Source organism: Bubalus kerabau, chromosome 8 (genome assembly GCF_029407905.1).
Source record: "Bubalus kerabau isolate K-KA32 ecotype Philippines breed swamp buffalo chromosome 8, PCC_UOA_SB_1v2, whole genome shotgun sequence".
NCBI classification, from domain to species: domain Eukaryota; kingdom Metazoa; phylum Chordata; class Mammalia; order Artiodactyla; family Bovidae; genus Bubalus; species Bubalus kerabau.
Window position 1 is genome coordinate 95,187,010 of NC_073631.1, and position 21,302 is coordinate 95,208,311.

Here is a 21,302-nt window from a genome sequence, read left to right on the forward strand (position 1 = left end):
TGCCTGGAGAATCCCAGGGACAGGGGAACCTGGTGGGAGGCCGTCTATGGGGTCACACAGAGTCGGACACAACTGAAGCGACTTAGCAGCAGCAGCAGCAGTATTCCTTTAGGTTTGATGTGACCTTTTAATAAGAAAAAGTCATGTTTCTGCATCTCTTATAAAATTCTACTGCAAATACTGCCCATTATATTACTCATTGTTCATTTCATAGTCATGTAATGACAATTTTCTAGAACTCAGTGTCAAAGTAAAAGTTTGTCTCTTCCCATAAAATCATATACTTTCTTTGATCAGACAGTGAAAATTATACAGCCTAATGTATCTTTTTTTATTTCTGCCTTGGTTGTAAGTATCTCTAATCCAAATGTTCAGCCATCATAATGATCCCATTCTGAGTTTCTGATATTAAAATGTAAGGTTGCCCTCAAAATAAAGCAATAAATCAATTAAAAAAATAAAATGTAAGCTTCCAAAAGGCAGAGATTTTGTCTATTTTGTTCCTGTTGAAGGGGCAGGCAGAGGGAAACAGCTCAAATGCTTTATATTGGGAAAGAGACTTTTTTTTAGAAGAAACATCACATAACTCTGTGGCTGTTTAGGCCATTTCCATTGCAGTATAAAGTAACATCCTATCCTCTGAAGTGCTCTTTAAAAAAGCAAACTGCTTTCCACCGAACCAAAGGGTATAAAATAAAGAGTTATCTTGCCTTCTCATAAAATCGTTTCTCATTGGTATTTACATCATTCACGAATACATAAAACAAAGAGTTAGGATGAAGAAGAAAAAGAGATTTTCTGGGTTTTGATGTCTCTGTGGCTTTGTGTGGAATGTGGCTGAAATAGGGTGTTATTTCACCTGAAACAGCAGTCCCTTGGGTGCATTAAGCTGGAGGAGGTCCAGAAAAGGGTGCCTGAGAAAAATGCCTGGACCATCCTGAAGTCCCCCTGTTAGTACATGGGGTGCCCTTTTAAGGTGTCAGTTGAACTCTGGTCTCTTGCCTTAGCTTCACCCCTATCCTTTCACTACCAGCAGATGACCTGTTGACTTGGGCTCTGCTCACTGAACGCTGGCCGCCCCACCCCCTGCATTCCAGCGACCCTCTATCCGTTTCCCACTGCTCACCTTGCCCCGGCATTCCCCACCGTCACCACTCATCCACATCCTGACCTCTTGCTCTGCTTCTTCTTTGTAGCTCTGACCCCTCAGCTTTGACAGCTGACACTGGCTATCCTAGCGGGGCCATGCGAACCCAGAGACCCAGCCTTACTTAGTTTGGATCAGTTTCTGGCTCTTCCAGGCCACTGCCTTCCCTGGGAAGGGCCACATCTTCAATCCTGGGGTCACTGCTTCTATAGAGACCCATTCTGTCTTCTGAAGGCATGCTACCTTGTGATAAAGGTGGTACCACTGGCTGGAGCTTTCTTTATGCCTTTTTTCTTAGAGACTTGAAGGTGGCAGGCAGGGTCCAAGGTGACACAACTGGACACTAGTTAAGGCCAATGGCTGTAGCAGGAGTAAATCGATATACAATTATCTGAGGCTACTGAGAATTCAGAGACATTGATTAATAGCTTTGGGGAGAATGAGATGAAGGTCGGTCACGCTATTAAATGACAATAAGACAAGTTGCAAAGTTGATCCATTAACCAAAAGTTTATAACCATTGGCCAAATCACATGGTTGTATACACGCTTATTACACCTTTACAAATCCTTTATTATAAATTGACTTACTATATAGATAGGGAAAATTGGAAAGAGCCCACTATCTTTCTTGGATTGATATGAATTTTGTTCTGCTCTGTGAGGTCTGAGAAATAATATCTAAGTCCAAACACTGGATACATTCTTTCCCTTTTCTTTCTTTTTAAAATAGAATTTGAGTTCTACTTCTAATGTTATAAATTTTTCGTTGCTTCTTAAGATTAAAAAAAATGCTTTATGCTGTCATACATTTTAATCAAGTTTGGTTTACATGAGGCATAGAGAAATAACTTAAAAACCTACATAGAAGAGTCTGATATCGGATATGACAGCAGGAGTCAAGTTTAATCGCCTAGACTCGTGCTGTGTGATATATTCATCACTAGCCTTGGGTGGCTATTTAAACTTAATTTAAATTAATTAAAATTAAATAACATTAAACATCCAGTTCCTCAGTTGCAGTGGCCACATTTCAAGTGCTCACTGACCTCATGTGGTTGATGGTTACTGTGTGGGACAGAACATATATAGAGTGTCCATCACTGTAGAAATTTCTTTTGGCCTTGGCTAACCCAGACAACTTGGGTTTGTGAAGTTTTCTTTTAGATAAACATATAGTAAAATACTGTGGCCTCCCAGGTGGCTCAGTGGTAAAGAATCCACCTGCCAATGCAGGAGACGCGGGTTTGATCATTGGTCCAGAAGATCCCCTGCAGAAGGAAATAGCAACCCCCTCCACTATTCTTGCCTGGAAAATCCCATGGACAGAGGAGCCTTCCCAGCTACAGTCCATAGGGTCACAAAGAGTTGGACATGACTGAGCACACACACATGGTAAAACATTATATTAGTCAGTTCAGGCTGTCATAATAAGATACCACAGACTGGGTGACTAGAGAAACAGAAATTTATTTTCTCAATGTTCCAGAGGCTGGAAGTCCAAGATTAAGGTGCCAGGGTTGGATTCCAGTGAGATTTCTCTTTCTGGTTTGCAAATAGCCAGCTTCTTGCTCTGTCTTCACATGGCCTTTCTTCTGTGTACCTACCTACAGGGGGAGAGAGAGAGAGAGAGAGATCTATTTCTCTTCCTGTTCTTATAAGGACACCATTCTATTGGACGAGGGAACCACTCTTCTGACCTCATTTAACTTGAATTATCTCCATAAAGGCCCTATTGACAAAAACAATAAGGGGATTTGGGCTTCAACCTACGAATATGGGGAAACACAAGTTTATCTGTAACAAACTTTAAAAAGAAGGAGAAGGAAGAAGGGAAGAGAGGAGGAGAGAGGGGAAGAAAAAGTAGGTCAGGGCCAGATGGTGAGGGCCTCATTGCTATGCTAAGGAGTTGAAAGTCTGTCTGAAGCAGAAGGGGAAACTCTGTGAAGTTAAGGAGGGAGTCTACGTGATTGAAATGTTCATTTTAGAAAGAACAGCAAATAAACAGTATGGAGGGTGGGTTGAAGTCTGAGGAGAGCTTGGAAGAACAGAGGCAGGAAGTTACTCCAGTGTTGAGTTTTCTCCCGTTTACCCAAAGGAAGCTTACTGGAGAGTTGAAAATGTTTTCTTTGAAACCTCTGGACCCTACAGGTGCAGATCCAGGATGAGGGGGCAGGTTTGGCCCCCCTAGAAGCAGGCTAGCCAAACAGTTAGAGCAGACTAGGGTCATAAATTTCAGGGTTCAATCTTGACTCCATCCTTTATTACCTATTGACTTAGAGTTGGTTCACTCAGCTTCTCTGAACATTAATGTCCTCTTTTGTTGAAAGGGATTGATTACACTATTTCATAGCATTGTTCTAAGGATTAAATTATGCAATGTAGGGAAAAACATTTAACACACACCCTGTTTAGTGTTTAGTGCTCAATATATTTTGGCTATCATTACTACCAGGGATATATTTCCCAAATTTACTCTCAAAGGAATACAGGCAATAGGGTTTTTGTTTGTTTACATGAATCTTGTCTATCTCAAGATTCTCTGTGTGTGAGTCTATGTGTGTATGTGTTCTCCACCACACAGCAGTCACCTTTAAGACTTTTGAAGTCACCATCCTGTATCGGTAGAGTGAACATGAGCTTCAGAGTCACAAGAACTAGTGTCAAATCCCTTCCCTGGTGGTCCAGTGGCTAAGACTCAGTAATCCCAATGCAAGGGGCCCAGGTTCAACCCATAGTCTAGATCTGGAATCTAGATCCCACATGCTGCAGCTAAGAGTTCTTATGCCACAACTAAAGACTGATGATCCTGCATGGTGCAAACAAGATTCAGGAGAGTTAAAAAAAAAAAAAGAAAAATCCCTTGTCTACCACTTCTCTAGCCCCGTGATCTGCAAGAGACATCTTATTTGAGTCCTGGAGCTTCCCTTGTGGTTCAGATGGTAAAGCATCTGCCTGTAATGCGGGAGACCCGGGTTCGATCCCAGGGTCGGGAAGATTCCCTGGAGAAGGAAATGGCAACCCACTCCAGTACTCTTGCCTGGAAAATTCCATGGATGGAGGAGCCTGGTAGGCTACAGTCCAAGGGGTCACAAAGAGTCGGACATAACTGAGCGACTTCACTTTCTTTCTTTCAGTTCCTTATCAGTGAAATGAATATGATAGTACTTTTCAGTCCTTAATTTATCCACAGATATTTACTTATATTTACTGCAGAGTTGGACTATATAGAAAGCTGAGTGCTGAAGAATTGATGCTTTTGAACTGTGGTGTTGGAGAAGACTCTTGAGAGTCCCTTGGACTGCAAGGAGATCAAACCTGTCAATCCTAAAGGAGATCAGTCCTGAATACTCATTGGAAGGGCTGATGCTGAAGCTGAAACTCCAATACTTTGGCCATCTGATGCAAAGAGCTGACTCATTTGAAAAGACCCTGATGCTGGGAAAGATTGAAGGCAGGAGGAGAAGGGGACGACAGAGGATGAAATCGTTGGATGGCATCACCGACTCGATGGACATGAGTTTGAGCAAGCTCCGGGAGTTGGTGATGGACAGGGAGGCCTGGCATGCTGCAGTCCATGGGGTCGCAAAGAGTTGGACACGACTGAGTGACTGAACTGAACTGAATTGAAAAGCACCAGGCATTGGGCTGGGAATTCCACTGTAAGTATATCAGACACAGTCCGATGACATTTTTGAGGGGAAAGAGACAGTTATACTACAATCTTATAAGTGCTCTAACAGGTCAAATGTAGGAGAAAAGACAAAACTAATACTGCCCAGAGGAATGGCATTCCTGTCAATGCCTTCCAAGGATTGCATTCTGGTTTTCAAGTGGGGAGTTGAAGGATGGGGAAATGACAACCAGGTGAAGCAAGTAGGGGTGGAAAGGAGCAAAGAGGGGTGGGAAAAGCGCTCCAGACAGACATAAAAGTAGGCACAAAGGCCTGGAGCCAAGGAGTGCCATCTTGAAAAGTCAAAACCAAGTTCACCTGTCCTGGGCAGACTGTGGAAGGGTAGAGCTGAGAGAAGAGCTGCAGAGAAATCATGGGAGGGGCTTAGGGAGTAGAAAGACATGATCAGACCTGCATTTTAGAAATATGGCTTCAGCTGTAGCAGAAAGAATGGGAGGGCTGTAAGTAAAGGCAGGCTGGTGTCAGAGAGCTCTAGTAAAAGCCTAGTGCAGTGATCCAGGTGAAAATGTGCCAGGCTGAAGCAATAGCAGATACATAATAATAATCACAGCAAATTTAACACATATATCCAGGAATTGTTCTATGCATCCAGCATACACTAACACATACAATCCTCAAAACCAGAATAAACCTACGAGGCCAGTCCTATTAACATCTTTATTTTATAGAGGAGGAATCCATGGAATAATCTGCTCAAGGTTATACAGTGTTGGGATTGAACCCAGGCAGTCGTGCTCTAGGCAGGGCTCCTTTTGTGCTAAAATGTGCTGCTGAAGACCTAACAGATTTCTGAGATTGACTAAGAATTAAGGAATGAGGTAGAGGGAGGAGTCATAGAGATCTCGAGATTTCTGGCTTGTGACTAGGTAGCTTTTTGAGTCATTGTTTGGGCTGAAACATATACTAGGGAAGATCAGACTTGGGAGAAAAGATAAGGAGTTGCTAGTGAGACAGGTTGAATTTGAATTCCTAACGTAACAGCCATGGGCAGATATTCAGAGTATCATTGTACATATGGGTCTGAAGCTCAGTTCAGTTCAGTTCAGTCGCTCAGTCGTGTCCAACTCTTTGCGACCCCATGAACCGCAGCATGCCAAGCCTCCCTGTCCATCACCAACTGCCATGGAGTCCACCCAAATCCATGTCCATTGAGTCAGTGATGCCATCTAACCATCTCATCCTCTGTCGTCCCCTTCTCCTCCTGCCTTCAATCTTTCCCAGCATCAGGGCCTTTTCAAATGAGTCAGCTCTTTGCATCAGGTGGCCAAAGTATTGGAGTTTCAGCTTCAACATCAGTCCTTCCAATGAACATCCAGGACTGACCTCCTTTAGGATGGACTGGTTGGATCTCCTTGCAGTCCAAGGGACTCTCAAGAGTCTTCTCCAACACCACAGTTCAAAATCATCAATTCTTTGGCGCTCAGCTTTCTTCACAGTCCAACTCTCACATCCACACATGGCCACTGGAAAAACCATAGCCTTGACTAGACGGACCTTTGTTGGCAAAGTAATGTCTCTGCTTTTCAATATGATGTCTAGGTTGGTCATAACTTTCCTTGAGAGTTATTATTACTAAATTTTTTATTTTCTGGTTGCACTGTGTAGCATGTGGAATCTTAGTTCCCCGACTAGGGATAGAACATGCACCTGCTGTGTTGGAAGCTTGGAGTGTTCACCACTGGACCACCAAGGAAGTCTCAAGAGAGTTATCTGAACAGGAGTTATATATTTGGGACTCATTAGCATACAACCATGGGAATGGATTAGATGTCTTAGGAAGAATGTTTTGAACTAGAAAAGAAGATATTTTGAGAAGAAAGCAGAGGAACGCCAGTATTAATGAGTAGGTAAAAGGAGAGTCACTTATAATGGCAATTAGGAGGAACAGTAAAGAGATGGGAGGAATATAGGGAACATGGGAAGGAAAGAGACATTTTGAGCAGTACAGTGTCAAACGGTATGGAGAGTTCAGCAAAGTGACCACCAAATGTGAAAAATGTCCATTGAATATAGTCACAAGGAATTCGGTAGTGACCTTGGAGAGAAAGTTTCAGTAAACTGATAAGAACAGTAGTTAGAGTGCAGGAGCTGGAGGAGTGAATGCAGGGTGAGGATGTGGAGGCCACAAACACAAAGAATTTCAGGGACTTCCCTGGTGGTTCAGTGTTAAGACTCCCTGTTTTCATTGCAGGGGGCATTGGAACTAAGATCCCGCATGCTGAATAGCACAGTCAAAAAAAGGAGGGGTGTAGGAATTTCACCAAGAAGATTTGCCTATGAAGGGAAGAGAGCTATCTGGAGAGGGAGGTGGATTAAAGGAAAAAATTAATTTTCATTATGCTAGACATTTGAGAATATTTAAATATTAATGAGAAGAATCCAGGATAACCTGAGAGGCTGTGAAATCAGGAGAGGGAATTATCTGAGAACCCTTGAGAAAGTGGAGGGGGTGGATGCAGGACAAAGATGGAGAGTTTAGCCTAAGCAGTAGAAAGTTTTTTCTTTGTAACAAGAGAGATACAGAGAATAATAAGAAGCAAAATTAGAGTTTGTGGTGGGAAACATAGGGAGTTCTTGATGGTTTTTATTATCTCTTCGAAGTAGGAGGCCTTATCACTGTTAGAGAGTGTGGGAGACAGTGGAGTCGAAGTTAAGAGGAAAACAGAGAAGGTTTAAAACAGACCCAGGGATTTTTTATGGCATGGAAAATACTGTGTATGATACTATACTGATGGAGGGATGGATGGATGTCCATTATACATCTGTCCAAACTCACAGAATATACAACACCAAGAGTGAACCCTAATAATGTAAACTATGGACTTGGAGTGATTATGATGTGTCAATGAGGTTCATCGACTGTAACAAATGTACTTCTCTTGTGGGACGTTGATAATTAGGGAGCACATGTGGGGGGCAGGGGATACATGAAAAATCTCTGTACTTTCCTCTCAATAGTGCTGTGAACCTAAAACTCCTCTAAAAAAATTAAGTCTTAATTCAACAACAACAACAACAGATCAGACTCATGGAGGTGGAGACCAACGTGACTGAGGAAACAGAAAAAATTCCCAGCAATGCATGAGGACCTATGAATTCACTATGGTAATAACCTGCATGTTTGTTCTAGTTAAGTGGTAGGTTTGGAGAAGACAGAGAGATCTAGAATTGGAGTTTTGACAGCTGAGTTCAATAGAAGACAATGGGGATTAGAGATGAGGATACTGGTAGGAGAGGGGCAAAAACAATGGAGACCACCCAAGGGACCAGAAGAGAGCAGAAAAGAGCTGATATAATGAGGATAGAGGGGAATTCCTTGGTAGTCTAGTGGTTAGGACTCTGTGCTTTCACTGCCAGAGCCTGGGTTCAACCCCTAGTTGGGGAACTAAGATTCCACAAGCTGTGAGGTTAGGTCAAAAGAAGAGACATTTAGGGTCTTTGAATTCTACTTAAAGAACAGTGTGTGATATGTAGCCTCTAAGATGAACCCCAGTGAGCCTACCTCATGGTATTTATGCCCTGGAGCAGTCTTCTCCTTTTGAGAGTGAGCTGGACCTAGTGACTCATCTAACAAACAGAAGGTGATGGGATGTTACTTCCGAGATTAGTTTCAAAAAGACTCTTCCTGTCCTCTATGCTCTCTCACTCATTGGCTCTGATGCAAACCAGTTACCATGGTCTGTGCCCTATGCAGAGACCCACATAGCAAGGAAATGAGGGCGTGAATCCTGTCAACAACTGCCTGAGTGATCTTAAAGTCAGATCCTCCCTTTGTCAGATAAGGGACCTTCAGATAAGACCACAGCTTGTGTTGACACCATGATTGTAGTCCCTTGAGGGAACTTGTAGCAAAGGCACCCAGCTAAACCCAGCTAAACTCTGCTGAGATTCCTGACAAGAGCTATGAGATAAAACTAATACAGAGTATAAGAAGTAACTGAGTGAGAAGGGAAAAAGGATAGCAATTACCATCAGAGATGGGAGTGTTTGAAGTTACAGTTTCAGCTATGTAGCTAAATAGATGCAGAGATCCAACTCAGTGAAGATAAGGTCAAGGAGTTTGGAGGCCAGGGTACTGGATAAATCAGGTGCATAAATGTGGAAGTCATTCACGATCACTGGGCAGAGAAGAGTGTGCACCGGGTGTCAGTTGCAGTGAATGACAAGGTGACACTGGGGCAAAGAGGACAGGAAGCCTAGTGAGATGGAGAGTGCTATATCAGGTGGAATGAGCTGCACAAAGTTTTTTTTTTTGTTTTTTTGAAGACGATGGCAAATTAATGGCACGGAAGGAGCACTAGGGATCTAGGAAGATGCTGACTCCAAAACTGGACTCTGGGATAGGTGAAGTGTGGGAGAATCACCTCTTCTCAAGAGTATAAGGGAGAACTGTCCTCAACGTAGGAATAAGTTTCAAGATTAACTGGCATGAAAGTAAGGTTCTTGTCCCCTCATAGTTGGCACTCGACGAATATTATTCGTCTCTCAACATTCAGGTAAACATGTATATGCCTTTGCTCTGCGCCTTCCTCTCCCCAATCTCTATGCAAAAGACTAGGGCTAGGTAAAGGGGTGGGTTCCGGTGGTTGGAGGCAGCGTAGCTCTTCTTCACTCGGTCGACTGAGAACTTGTTAGCAAAGCTTTCCGTAACTTCACTGGCGCATAAGACATAGAACCCCGTAAGGGAGATTTTATTCCTTTCACCAAAAAACATTAATCGAGAGCCTAACATGTGTGAGACACCGGCGACACAAACACGAGCGAGATATATTCCCGACTACCGGGAGGTCGTTCGGTCACATTCGGTGTCAAGGCCAACACGGGTTGGTTTCACGCCGTTTAGACGTTTCCAAGTTCTCCCCACACTTTTAGCTGAGGTAAAATGTCGGAAGTCGCTGTGCACCAGAACTGAGATCCCTCCAGAATTTGGCCTCGCTGTCTGGCGTTCCCAGCTCGCGCTAGCGAACCTGGGTGCGCCCTCCGGGAAAGCTGACGTCCACGTGGGCTCCCCAGCCGCCCGCGGGGCGGGGCGTAATGGGCGGGGCCAGACCGGAGGGCGAAGCTGACCCCGCCCCTGGGGCTCCCAGGGCCCACTGCGCCCCGCGGCCAGATGCTGACGTGTCCTTTCCTTTCCACTACACCTCCCGACACTACCTACTACCACTGCCCCGGAAGTCCCGCCTCATACTTAGCCCATCACTGCAAATCAGCTCTTTCAGCGCTTCCTGAAGCGCTCGACCGGTTTTGAGACTAAGGGGCGGGGCTTCGCAAGCAGGGTGCCTATTGGCTTGGGGTCCAGCGGGTTCTGGGCTCTAATTGGCCGGAGGGCGGTGGCGCTCTGGCACGCTTGCGCGGCGAGTAGAACGTGTGGCGGTGGTGGAGATCGCGTCTCTTTCGCTCCCAGTCCTGCTGCTGCTCCAGTGAGCGCCCAGCGCGTCCGTCCCGTCCATCGCCCACAGCTGGTCGCCCGCCCGCTCCTCTCCGTGGCGGCCTCTCACCAACACCGACACCCACATTGACACGTCCTAGCGGGCCACCGCCTTAATCGCTGGTTTTCCATCGCTACACATGGCCTCCTCCGCGCAGAGCGGCGGCTCCTCCGGGGGACCCGCGGTCCCCACCGTGCAACGGGGCATCGTCAAGATGGTGAGAGCGGGGCCCGGGACACCGATCCCACTGGCCGCCACCGTGCGGGAGTCTGGCGCTGGCTCCTTCCCCTACCGACAGCTTGCAGTGTCTCCCAGATCCTCTTTCCTCTGCCCCTTCCTCACTTTCACCCGATCTCGGAATCCCCTCCCTAGACGCAAGTCGACACGGACTCCCCTTCGGTACTTTGCCTCCGGGACACCCTGGCATTAGGGGGTCACAGTGATTTCCGTGATCGCGGGACTCAAGTCTCCTGGCTTTTTACCGGGACAGATCGATTACTGATTAGTTAACGGGGATTTGTTGGTATCAGTCCTCCGATTCACCGTCCTTCAGTCCATTTTGGCATATGCTGAGTAGTTTGCAGTTTTTCGTAGATCCTAACGTCCGCTCTTCCAAGGAACTCTTGGAGTACTTGGCCTTCTTGAAGCTGTTATGTTTCCACCGACGCTCAGTTACGCCGAGTTTTCTCGCTCTCTGGCCCTCATTTCCCGTCTTTTTCCCTCCACCTCTTGCGTCAAGTCAGTAGTCCTGAGAGCTCTTCATATCTGTGCTCCCCCTCTCTTTGGCTCTCAGAGCCTTAGGCCGGTAGGAATCTTAGCTATCCTTGTTGTTCCCTCACTACGGATGAGACAACTTTGAAGAGGACAAGTGACTTGCCTAAGGTCACATGGTGGTTTGGGTTGGAGCCAGGACTGGAGCCTAAATGTTCTGATTCCCAGCCCCCTGCTGTTACTGTAAATTCTGCCTGATTATATGTCCCCTCACCCTCTACATCCTTGAATGGTGAATTTAAAACCTTGCAAGTTTCATTAAAAATTAACCCCCGTCATAATTTTGTAATATAAATTCTCTTGATCAATTGTCCCCTCTGTTGACCTCCCCTCAACATTCCCCGGGATTGGAAACTGACATTTTTTCGTTGTTACCAGAATTTCTGGTTGTGATGGCCGCAGGCTTATAGATTTCCTTTCAGGCCGCAATTCTGACTTTTCCATCTGGTAATATTCTTTATGACACTTTGTCCCAAAGCTCTGCAGCCTTTTATAGTTGTAGAAAGTTTGAAAAAGATTGTTTTCTTGGCTCATTGTCTGTCACAGGATTATAATGTTTCTCAGCTTATGCATGAATTAGATTTTAAGATTCCCCACCCCCCACCCCGATATTCACATAGTCACTTCTTAGGCAGTATTCTGCCTCCAACTGAGATTCTTAGGCTTTTCAGTAGTGCGTTTCCCACTTATTTATACATAAAGGGAGAGCCAGAATTTATCAGAAATTGAGTGAGGAGGGAATTTCCAGGGTCCACATAGTTTCACCTCTCTGAAATATTGACCTGACCTATGAAAGGGTTATCCTGAAGTGGCTCCTCTTAAATTAGCTTTTCCATTTGCACTTATCTTCCCTTCACCGTAGGGACAGAGCAGTGCTCGGTGGTCTGGTAGTGGGATGGCCAGCACCCGGTGAATCTCGTCTGAGTTTTGTTCCTTTGCTAAGGCTTGAATTTTTCTTAAAGGCCCCTCTTACTTGTAGAGTGGGAGTGGAAAGGGGCTGACTATATTTTTGCTTCTACAAATGCTGGAAGTTTCCAGGGCATTTGGATTCCAATGGGGTGACCATACCTGTCTGCAGATTACCCCCATGGATACTGAATATCAATAGTAACTTGTTTATTAAGGCTCATGTCTTGTGCTGAGTTTTCTGTTTGTGTTATCTCATTTATAGTACTGAACAAGTGGATAGGATCATTGGCTACATTTTTACGGATATGTAATCTGAGGTTTCAAAAGAATAGTTTACCCCAGGACAGGTCCTTTTTAATCGGTAATGAGAGGCAGAGCTGGGACTTGAACCCAGACCCTGTTGGCCAAAGCACAGGCTTTTCAAAACATTTGTGGTTTGATGACTCTGACTCCAGGCAATGATTTTAACAGAGGGCAGGGCCAGTGATGCATGGCCACAAAATTGCAGGAAAGTGAAGCTGACTGTAATTGAGCCTAGGAGAGATTAGATGTTACTCCTGTCTTGTCTGGGAGCTGCTGTTGCAGTAAGAGACTTTATTTGGTGCTTATAGTCCTTACCATAAGCAAAGTAATGTGGTGTGAAGACACATTAGGGTGGGAGCAGACTTTGAAGAAGGTGTTAAGAGTTGCCTGTACTGCTGTTTTTCTGTTTTCAAGCTGCAAAGGGGTGGGTGGGTGAGTTCCAGGCAGAGATTAGGGGAGGGAAGCTGGGTGAAGTGCGGAGCCACTGGCAGATTTGTGCCAGGCTTCGAAGCCTGTCTGGAATGAAAAATTGACCCCTGGCAAATGGCTGTGTGTGAAGCTCTTCTGCTTAGCGAAGTTGTATTTTCCTGGAGAGTAATTGTTTCCAGTGGTACCAGGAACTGCTTCGTAAGAACTCTGCGAGGGAAGATGGAGCTCTATGACAGAGGGAGGTGAGGAGGAAATAGTTTGATGACTAGGAAAAGAGTAATTATCAGTGACTGCTTTTCTGCCTTTGGGTTGAGGGGCAGAAACTGACCAACCAGACGTGGGCCTTTCAGGCTGAGCCCTCCAGTTTTGTCTGGACTCAGGCTGAGCTGAAGGTCCGAAGTGGTCTTGGGTTGAAGTTTGCTGCAATGAAGAGGAATACTCATTCTTCCTCTTTTGGGTAAAGAATGGGTTATAAGGTGATGGAAGCTGCATGTTTCTTCTGGTCTCTGCCTTGCCATCTTAGGAAGTCCTGTGTTCCTTTTTATAAGGTTGAAGCAGAAAGAACTTGGGACTCAAGTAGTAAAAAAATGTTTGCATTTGACCAATTTTTTAAAATGATGGTAGGGGCTGTGTCTGCTGTTGACAGTAGGAGCCAAGGGACAGAGTTGGTTCTGGAATATATTGGAGGAAGTGGGCAGTGGGTTGACACAATCATTGTGAGGCTCTTCTGTTACTGAGAAGGCAGTGAGGATGATGGAAAAGCTGAAGGTGGATTTATATATTTTTTGAATTGGGATAAGACTGGCAAGTGTGTGGGCAGGTGAAATAGAACCTGGGAAAGTAAATGTCTGTGTCACATCAGATCTTTTCTCGAAACCCTGGAGGATTCTATCTCTGGGTTTCTTGGGTAATTTGTTAGACTTTCTTTAGCTGTCTCAGAATATTGTCAGCCATGTTAAATAGAAGTTGGGAGAAGTCTCCGGGGTAGTGAATGTGAAATTCAGTTACCCCACTTAGCAGCTACTTAGAGATGGCAATTTTCTCTGGTTTTGCTGACCCCATTTATTTCTGTCTTGGGGGACAGAGCCCTTTTTGAAGTCTTTAACTCTCCTATCTTATGTCTGCATGTGTTTTCAAGAAGGAGCGCACAGCAGAGTGAATCTGCTGCAGTTCTTGAATCTTTGGTGCTCATCAGAAGCAGCCATGGCAGCAGCCTATCTCATCCTCTTTATGGTGTGGAAGGCCAAATCCCAATTCCCATTTCACCCCATCCCATTTGAAAGGGCAAGGAATCCCTCTGCTAATCTTTGGCTTTATGGTTAGAACAATGATCCTCACTAGATGACTTAAGTTCCGGGGCACCTAAAGAAGGAGATGGCTGTAACTTCCTCCCCTAATAGGAATTGTGCTGCCAGGCTGTTGGAAAGCCGGCTGTAGGCTTTCTGGTGAGGAGGTTAGTGGGAATTTCTCCAGTGTACAGCTTGTAGGAATTGCTGTCTGTAATTTAGATCATTACAGCTAAGTGTTTCTAGATTTCTGAGCTAAGAAGTATGTGTCTTCAGAGCATAGTGAGGACAGAGTAGTAGTCTGCTGATCTGCTCCTTCTTCCTGTGTGCACTTAGCTCAGGCAGACTGTGAAAGAAAAACACCTTTCCTAAGCTACTTAAAATACCCTTATTCTACCACTCAAAGGGACAAGGTAGGTGAATAACAGTATTTTACTAGGGCCATTTGCAAAGATTCCCAGGTGGCTTAGTGGTAAAGAATCTGCCTGCCAATGCACGAGACACAGATTCAATTGCTGGGTCAGGAAGATCCCCTGGAGAAGGAAATGGCCACCCACTCCAGTATTCTTGCCTGGGAAATCCCATGGACAGAGGAGCCTGGTGGGCTACAGTCCGTGGTATCGCAAAGAGTTGGACACAACTTAGTGACTGAGCACACATTTGCAAAGCAGTTGATGGAATAGGATGGAAGACTTTTCCCTCTAGTCTTAAAATTGTCTACCTCCCAGCAGGTGAGCATGAGTGAGTGAGTGAAAGTCGCTCAATCATGTCTGACTCTTTGTGACCCCATGGACTGTACAGTCCATGGAATTCTCCAGGCCGGAATCCTGGAGTGGGTAGCCTTTCCCTTCTCCAGGGGATCTTCCCAACCCAAGGATCCAGCCCAGGTCTGCCGCATTGCAGGTGGATTCTTTACCAGCTGAGCCACAGGGAAGCCTGCAGGTTAGCATGGTAGCTTTCAATCAAAATTGTAAATAAAAGAGCACTAAATTTTTGTTCTGTCTTAAAGACTTCCTGTCACTTTTCCAGTTTGAAAAAGAAGCATACATTTGGCTCTAGTCATGCTAACAGTGGCCACTGCCATGTACTAACTAATGATAGAGATGATGAGCAATCATATTTCCTTTCTCCAACGAGTTTTATTGATCATCTGTGTCAAGCACTGCCTGTGTATTGGAGAAGCAGTGGTGAGAAAGTAAATCATATCCCTGCCCTTCCAGTTTATGGAGGAGACAGACAAGTACATAAGAAATAAGCATATGAGAGCGATTTCCAGTAGGGGAATGGGACTGAGTAGTTGGGAGTAAGGGAAGGGGTGGCTCATTTAGATTGGAAGGCTTCCTTCAGCTGAGGTCTGATGGACATGAAAGAACCAGACACAGGAAGAGTTCCTGGCAGAGGGAATTGCATGTGCAAAGATCGTAGATATCCATTGGTGATTTGATTATCTTCAGAATATTTACAGTAGCTTTTCAATTTCTTGAAGTTCAGTGTTCCACATACATGGTATGGGTTTAACCTGAGCTGTTAATGTACGTGTTTTAGGGTAAGAAAAGGCAGAAAGGCAGCAGAGGTGGAGGTGGTTCTGGTCTCCTGGTGAGATAAGTTGTTGTTTCATTACTCAGTCGTGTCTGACTCTTGTAACCACATGGACTGTAGCCTGCCAGGAAGCCCTGGTCAGATCAGTAGCAGACATTAAGTCTACAGGATAAATATAATCGATAGGAGACTGATTTAAAACAAAATGCTTGCTCTTGGTCATGTTTCTTACAGGGCCACGACCAGGGTTCTTTGACTTCCTACCAGCCAATCGTGTATTCCTGAGGTCACCACCTTTCAGTAAATAGGACCTAGACGAGAAGATAAATGCTAAGAACAGGCTCAACAAGAGTTGCATAGCATCTAGAACCTGATGAAGTTTATGCTTCTTGCATCATTTTATTACTACTTGGAATGTAGTAGCTCTGGCCTCTGGCAACACTTTTAACCTAGCAAGCTTTAGGTAATAACGATGTTGAAAAGCAGAGTAGCATGCTTCAGAGCTCAAAGTAATGGTCAGGAAGGAAGGGCTCATGCAGGGTTGGGGACTCCTGAGGCTGGGTTGTTCTCAGCGCTGGTAATAAGGAGGCAAATGATTTCGTGCGTTTATGCCCAGTTTGCTTGGAGAATGAAATTGGGGAAATACGTGAATATTTTAGTTCTCATTTGTTAAGTTCAAAAGAGAAAATTGCCAGGTTTTTGAATTTAAGCAGTTAAGGAGTCTCTATTGGAGAAGGAAATGGCAACCCACTCCAGTGTTCTTGCCTGGAGAATCCCAGGGATGGGGGAGCCTGGTGGGCTGCCGTCTGTGGGGTTGCACAGAGTCGGATACGACTGAAGCGACTTAGCAGCAGCAGCAGCAAGGAGTCTCTGGGCTTCCCAGGTGGCGCTCGTGGTAAAGAACCTGCCTGCCAGTGCAGGAGATGTAAGAGACTCGGGTTCAATCCCTGGGTCAGGAACATCCCCTGGAGGAGGGCAAGGCAACCCACTCCAGTATTCTTACGTAGAGAATCCCATGGACAGAGGAGCCTGGCGGGCTACAGTCCATAGGGTCGCACAGAGTCGGACATGACTGATGTGACTTAGCATGCATGCATTTGAGGAGGAACTAAGGCCTGTTGTGAACCTCACTTATCAGCATGGGCCATCAAGCCATCTGACAGGTATGATTCTAGCAGTGGTTACAGCAGTAGATATCCTTTGGAACCTGATGTTTAGATTTTATTTCATTTCTTCAAGGAAAATAATAGCTGAAGATTTTAGGAAATTCTTTGCCGTATCAGGGGCAAGGAATGAAGTAAAGGGATTCAGTTCTTACTGGGCTTATGTAGCTTTTTCTCCTATTTCTTTGGAGATAGATACCCACCCAGGTGTTTGTGTGTTTTTTTTTTTAATATTTATTTATTTGGCCGTGCCAGGTTTTAGTCGTGCACACAGGATCTTTTTCTTTTTTTTTTAATACTTTCATTTATTTATTTATGGTTGTGCTGGGTCTTTCTTTGTTGCTGCGCAGGCTTTTCTCTAGTTGTGGAGAGTAGGGGTTACTCTCTAGTCGTGGTGCGCAGGCTTCTCATTTTGGTGGCTTCTCTTGTTACGGAGCACTGGCTCTAGGGCGTGTGGGCTTCAGTACTTGCAGCATGTGGGCTCGGTAGTTGTGGCTTCCAGGCTTTGGAGCACAGGCTCAAAATAGTTGTGGTGCACAGGCTTAGTTGCTCCTAGGCATGTGGAATCTTCCCAGAGCAGGGATCGAACCTGTGTCTTCTGCACTGCCAGGTGGATTCTTTACCACTAAGCATTCAGGGACAGTCACACACAGGATCTTTAACTGCAGCATGTGTTAGCCGCTCAGTTGTGTCCGACTCTTTTCGACCCCATGGACTGTAGCCCACCAGGCTACTCTGTCCATGGAATTCTCCAGACAAGAATACTGGATTTCCTTCTCCAGGAGATCTTCCCAACCCAGGGTTTGAACCCAGGCCTCCTGCGTTCCATGCAGATTCTTTACTGCCTGAGCCACCAGGGAAGCCCTTAGTTGCAGCATGGGAAATCTTTATTTGCAGCATGTGAGATCTAGTTCCCCGAGCAAGGATGGAACCCCTGGCCCCCTACATTGGGAGCGTGGAGTCTTAGCTACTGGACCACAAGGGAAGTCCCAACACCTAGTTTTTTCGTTTTCGTTTTTTCCCCACCCAGTTTCTGTTGCTATTCCTCTCTTGGGAGACTGACATATGCTTTGTTCTGTTCTTAAGGGAGAAATTGATACAGAATCACAGGTTGTGCACATTTGATGCAGATGGAGTGTTGTGGGGTTTCACTTACTTTCAGTGAGACTCGGTATGATAAATTAATGTTATGTTTTTCTCACTTAGCTTTAATATTTAGGGGAATAAAAAGAACAGTGGTTTCAGTTGGCATTTTTTAAAAATTAGGAAGTTAAGCGACTTACAGGAAAAATAAACCTAATGACAATTTAGATGTTGTTTTTGAGATGTTCAGTCTCTGATGTAAACTGGGCTGGTACAAATTTTCTCCATTTATGTGCTTATGGTGACTTTAAGGCTCTCTTTCCCCTCTATATGAGGTGCTTCAAGTTCTCTTTATGTGGGCAGTAGTCTGCTATGGTCTGGTAACACCAACCTCATGTGTAATAAGGGGAATTGAGGAGATTGGGGATCTGTGGTTCAAGTTAATAAAGCCCATATATTGGATTGGCCAAAAAGTTCGTTTGGGTTTCCCGTGGCAGCTTATGGAAAAACCTGAACAAACTTTTTGGCCAACCCAGTATTAACATTGTCCCTGGAAAGTAGCCTGGTGGAGAAGAGAGGTCATCACCCTGGGATTCAGGGGACACAGTTCTAGGCCAGCTGCTGCTGGTCTCGCTCTGGGCACTGTGGGGTAAGGTAGTACACCTTTCAGGCTCTTTCTTTTTTTATTAAATGAAGTGGTTGGACTCTGAAGCTCCTTGCAGTCCCCAAAGGCTGCAGTTGTATCAGAAACCCTATATTACATGTCTTTTAGGCATGAATCAAAGCTGAGGAATCTCATACCTTCTGCTAGTCTTCACTTTGAATTGATGCTTACCTTGTGGGAGACATATTTTCTGTTCCCACTGCTTGTTTTATTTTTATTTTCTGAGAAGGTAGTTTAGTTGAAATATGATTTTCTAGTGTGGAAGACCAGAATTAGAATTTGAATTAGACTAAATGACCAGTTACTGGAGTGGCTGGAGGGTGGGTAGAATTGGACCAGGGAGGTTCCTGGCTTCAGCAGTGGTGGTAGGATAGACTAGTGGGAGTGGTTGCTTGGGATCCAGAGGAACATGGTTCCAGTCGGTTTTATTAATGTGGTCTCACCTCTGCTTCTGAACACCCTGCCATTCTCCTGGGGCAGCAGGTCTAGACCTGAGAGAGGTGGGGATGATGAGGGCACTCTGGGAGCATAAACTCTGGGAGTTGATCCTGGCCCTTTGTCTGAGTGAGTCTGGCGGGAGCTTGGGGCTTGGTCGGGTTCTGAGCTCTGGTTTTCAGGCTCTGAGGCCAAAGCCTCTTCCTTTAGATTATTGTCATTGTCCTGCAGATCTTTCCCACTTCTGTTTAATGTGCAAGTATAGGAATCATCTAAATCTATTCTTGGTAGTTCCTCACAGGGTTTCTTTTCTTTTGAGTTTATTTTTTATTGTAAGCTTTCTTAGATTCTTTTCTGGGAGGAGATTTTGAGAGAGAGTTCCTAAGAGCCCAGTGATTTTCTAAACACATCCTTGCCTCAGGACCACCTGGAAGGTTGTTCTGAGGCACTGAATTAGAATCTGCACATGCGGCCTGGAGATCCATATTTTTAAAAAGCCACTCCTAGGTGGCTTTCTCTCCTGAAGAGGGACCCTTTGGGATTGATCCAGGGGCTGGCATTCGAGACCCATTGATCTTATTTAATTCCTGTGCTGTATGTAGTTGAAGGGTCAGGACATAAATGCAAAAGGAGTGTATGCTTTTGGGGCCAGTGCACCGGAATTGTATATGAGGGGAGATAGTAGCTTCTTTTTTTCTTTTTAGCACTTATCTCAATGGCTCCCAGAACACTTTGCATTGCTTTTAATCTGTGGCTCAATATTGGGCTGATGTCCCCAGGAGTCCATTTACAGTGACTCTGAGAGCTTATGCTAGGTCAGAACTGACAGCTGAGAAGTTGTTTTATGTGCCTGATTTAGGCCATATGCTCATTTTAACACTCATCTGCCACTTTTCCTTCTATTTGCGTAGATTCCCCAGATCTTCCTATAATTTGGCACCAATACCTTGGCACGTTATTACTGTGGAAGTCTTTTGTGTCATCCACAAGCATGAAGAGTCTCTGTTCCTCACTTTCTGCCCTTTTAATCCTACAGAACCACACACGTGGACTTTTTGATTTGTCTATTTAGATCCATCCTGTTTCTTGTTTATAAGCCCTGTTCTTAACAAGAACAACACCAGTAAAACCCCAAATGACCTCTTTGGTGGTCTTGGTCTTTAGTTTTTATTCCACTGGCTTGCCAAATATGGAGATAAAATTTTCCTATCGTTCTCAAGCCTTTGAAGGCCTGAGGTTGAAGGGTCACGTTTGCAGTTCCTTGGTGGCCTTTCCTTCTCTTGACCAGCTTTTCTAGTTCATCCCAGAAATCCTTCCAAATGCTCAGGTGAGTGCCATCCAGTGTTAGTCATTTTACAACTGTCGATGTTTAAAATTTAGACTTAATGCTTGCTCTTAAGACTTCAAACAGTACAGAACTATGTGAAGTTGAATGCAAAAATCTTCCTCCCTCTACCCTCCTTATGAATTTTCTCCCATTCATTCTCATCCCTGTAAGTAAATGTACTTCGCAGTTTTTTTATGCAGATTTATACACCCCCCCATTTTTTTTTAAAGAAACAGAAATGAGGTTATAATCAGTTCTGTAACTTCCTTTTAAAAATTAATTGTCAAAACTACTTTTCAGTGTCATGATTATATGTCTGTCTCATTCTTCAGTGTTTGAGGAGTGTTCCGTGGTTTGGATGTATTTACTTACCCATTTTTTTCTCTGTTGATATGTCAACATTCTTTGATACATCTCTGTGTTTTTGTGTTAGCATTTCCCTAAGACAGATTCCGGGAGTACACTTCATGTTTTTGGTGGCTGCAGGGGGTCTTTATTTAGACTTTACCTTTTTATATCCTACAAGGATCATCTTAGATTCGACTGAGGGCAGAATGCAAGAATACTGGAATAGGTAGCCATTCCCTTCGCCAGGGGGTCTTCCCAGGAATCTCACCCAGGTCTCCTGCATTGCCAGCAGATTCTTTACCCTCTGAGCCACCAGGGAAGCCCAACAATCTCCTTACACTAATTAATCGTTTCACAATTGGTAGTCTACTTCCCCAGTCAGTACCCTTGAAAACCACTGTCTTCCCCAGTGGAGGGCAGGGTTCAGCCCCTGGGGATCATTAAATCACCATTGTTTAATTGCTTCAAGGCCCCCCAGGGGTTTTAAGGTCTTGAACTTAGAGGAGAGTCGGCTCTGAGGGCTCTAGCCTTGTCTACTCTCTCTGGGTTCTAGAAAGCTCCCTCGCTAAGAAGTGTGCCACTGCCCAGCTGCGGAGGACAGGAGGAGGTCAGAGGCAAGGTCCTGTGAGAGGCCTGACTTTTTCCCCCTACAGACTGGTATTAATGCATAGCTCTTCCTCTTTCTTTTTTTCTACTTGGATTAGAAGGTGGGGGTGGTAGTGGTGGTGAATCTGACCACATCCTGCTCCGAGAAACCCAGCCATTTTTTAGAGTTG

The 21,302-nt window shown here is 44.8% G+C and overlaps 1 protein-coding gene across 1 annotated transcript in view; it reads left to right on the forward strand.

Moving 5' to 3' along the window:
• The first annotated feature begins 10,157 nt into the window (after nucleotides 1-10,157).
• The window catches only part of SND1 (staphylococcal nuclease and tudor domain containing 1), a 422,591-nt gene continuing 411,446 nt past the window's right edge, over nucleotides 10,158-21,302 (forward strand). Inside the window, exon 1 of the mRNA XM_055590844.1 lies at nucleotides 10,158-10,486. Coding sequence (XP_055446819.1) covers nucleotides 10,409-10,486 — 78 coding nt within the window. The 5' untranslated portion in view covers nucleotides 10,158-10,408. The remainder of the gene's footprint in view (nucleotides 10,487-21,302) is intronic.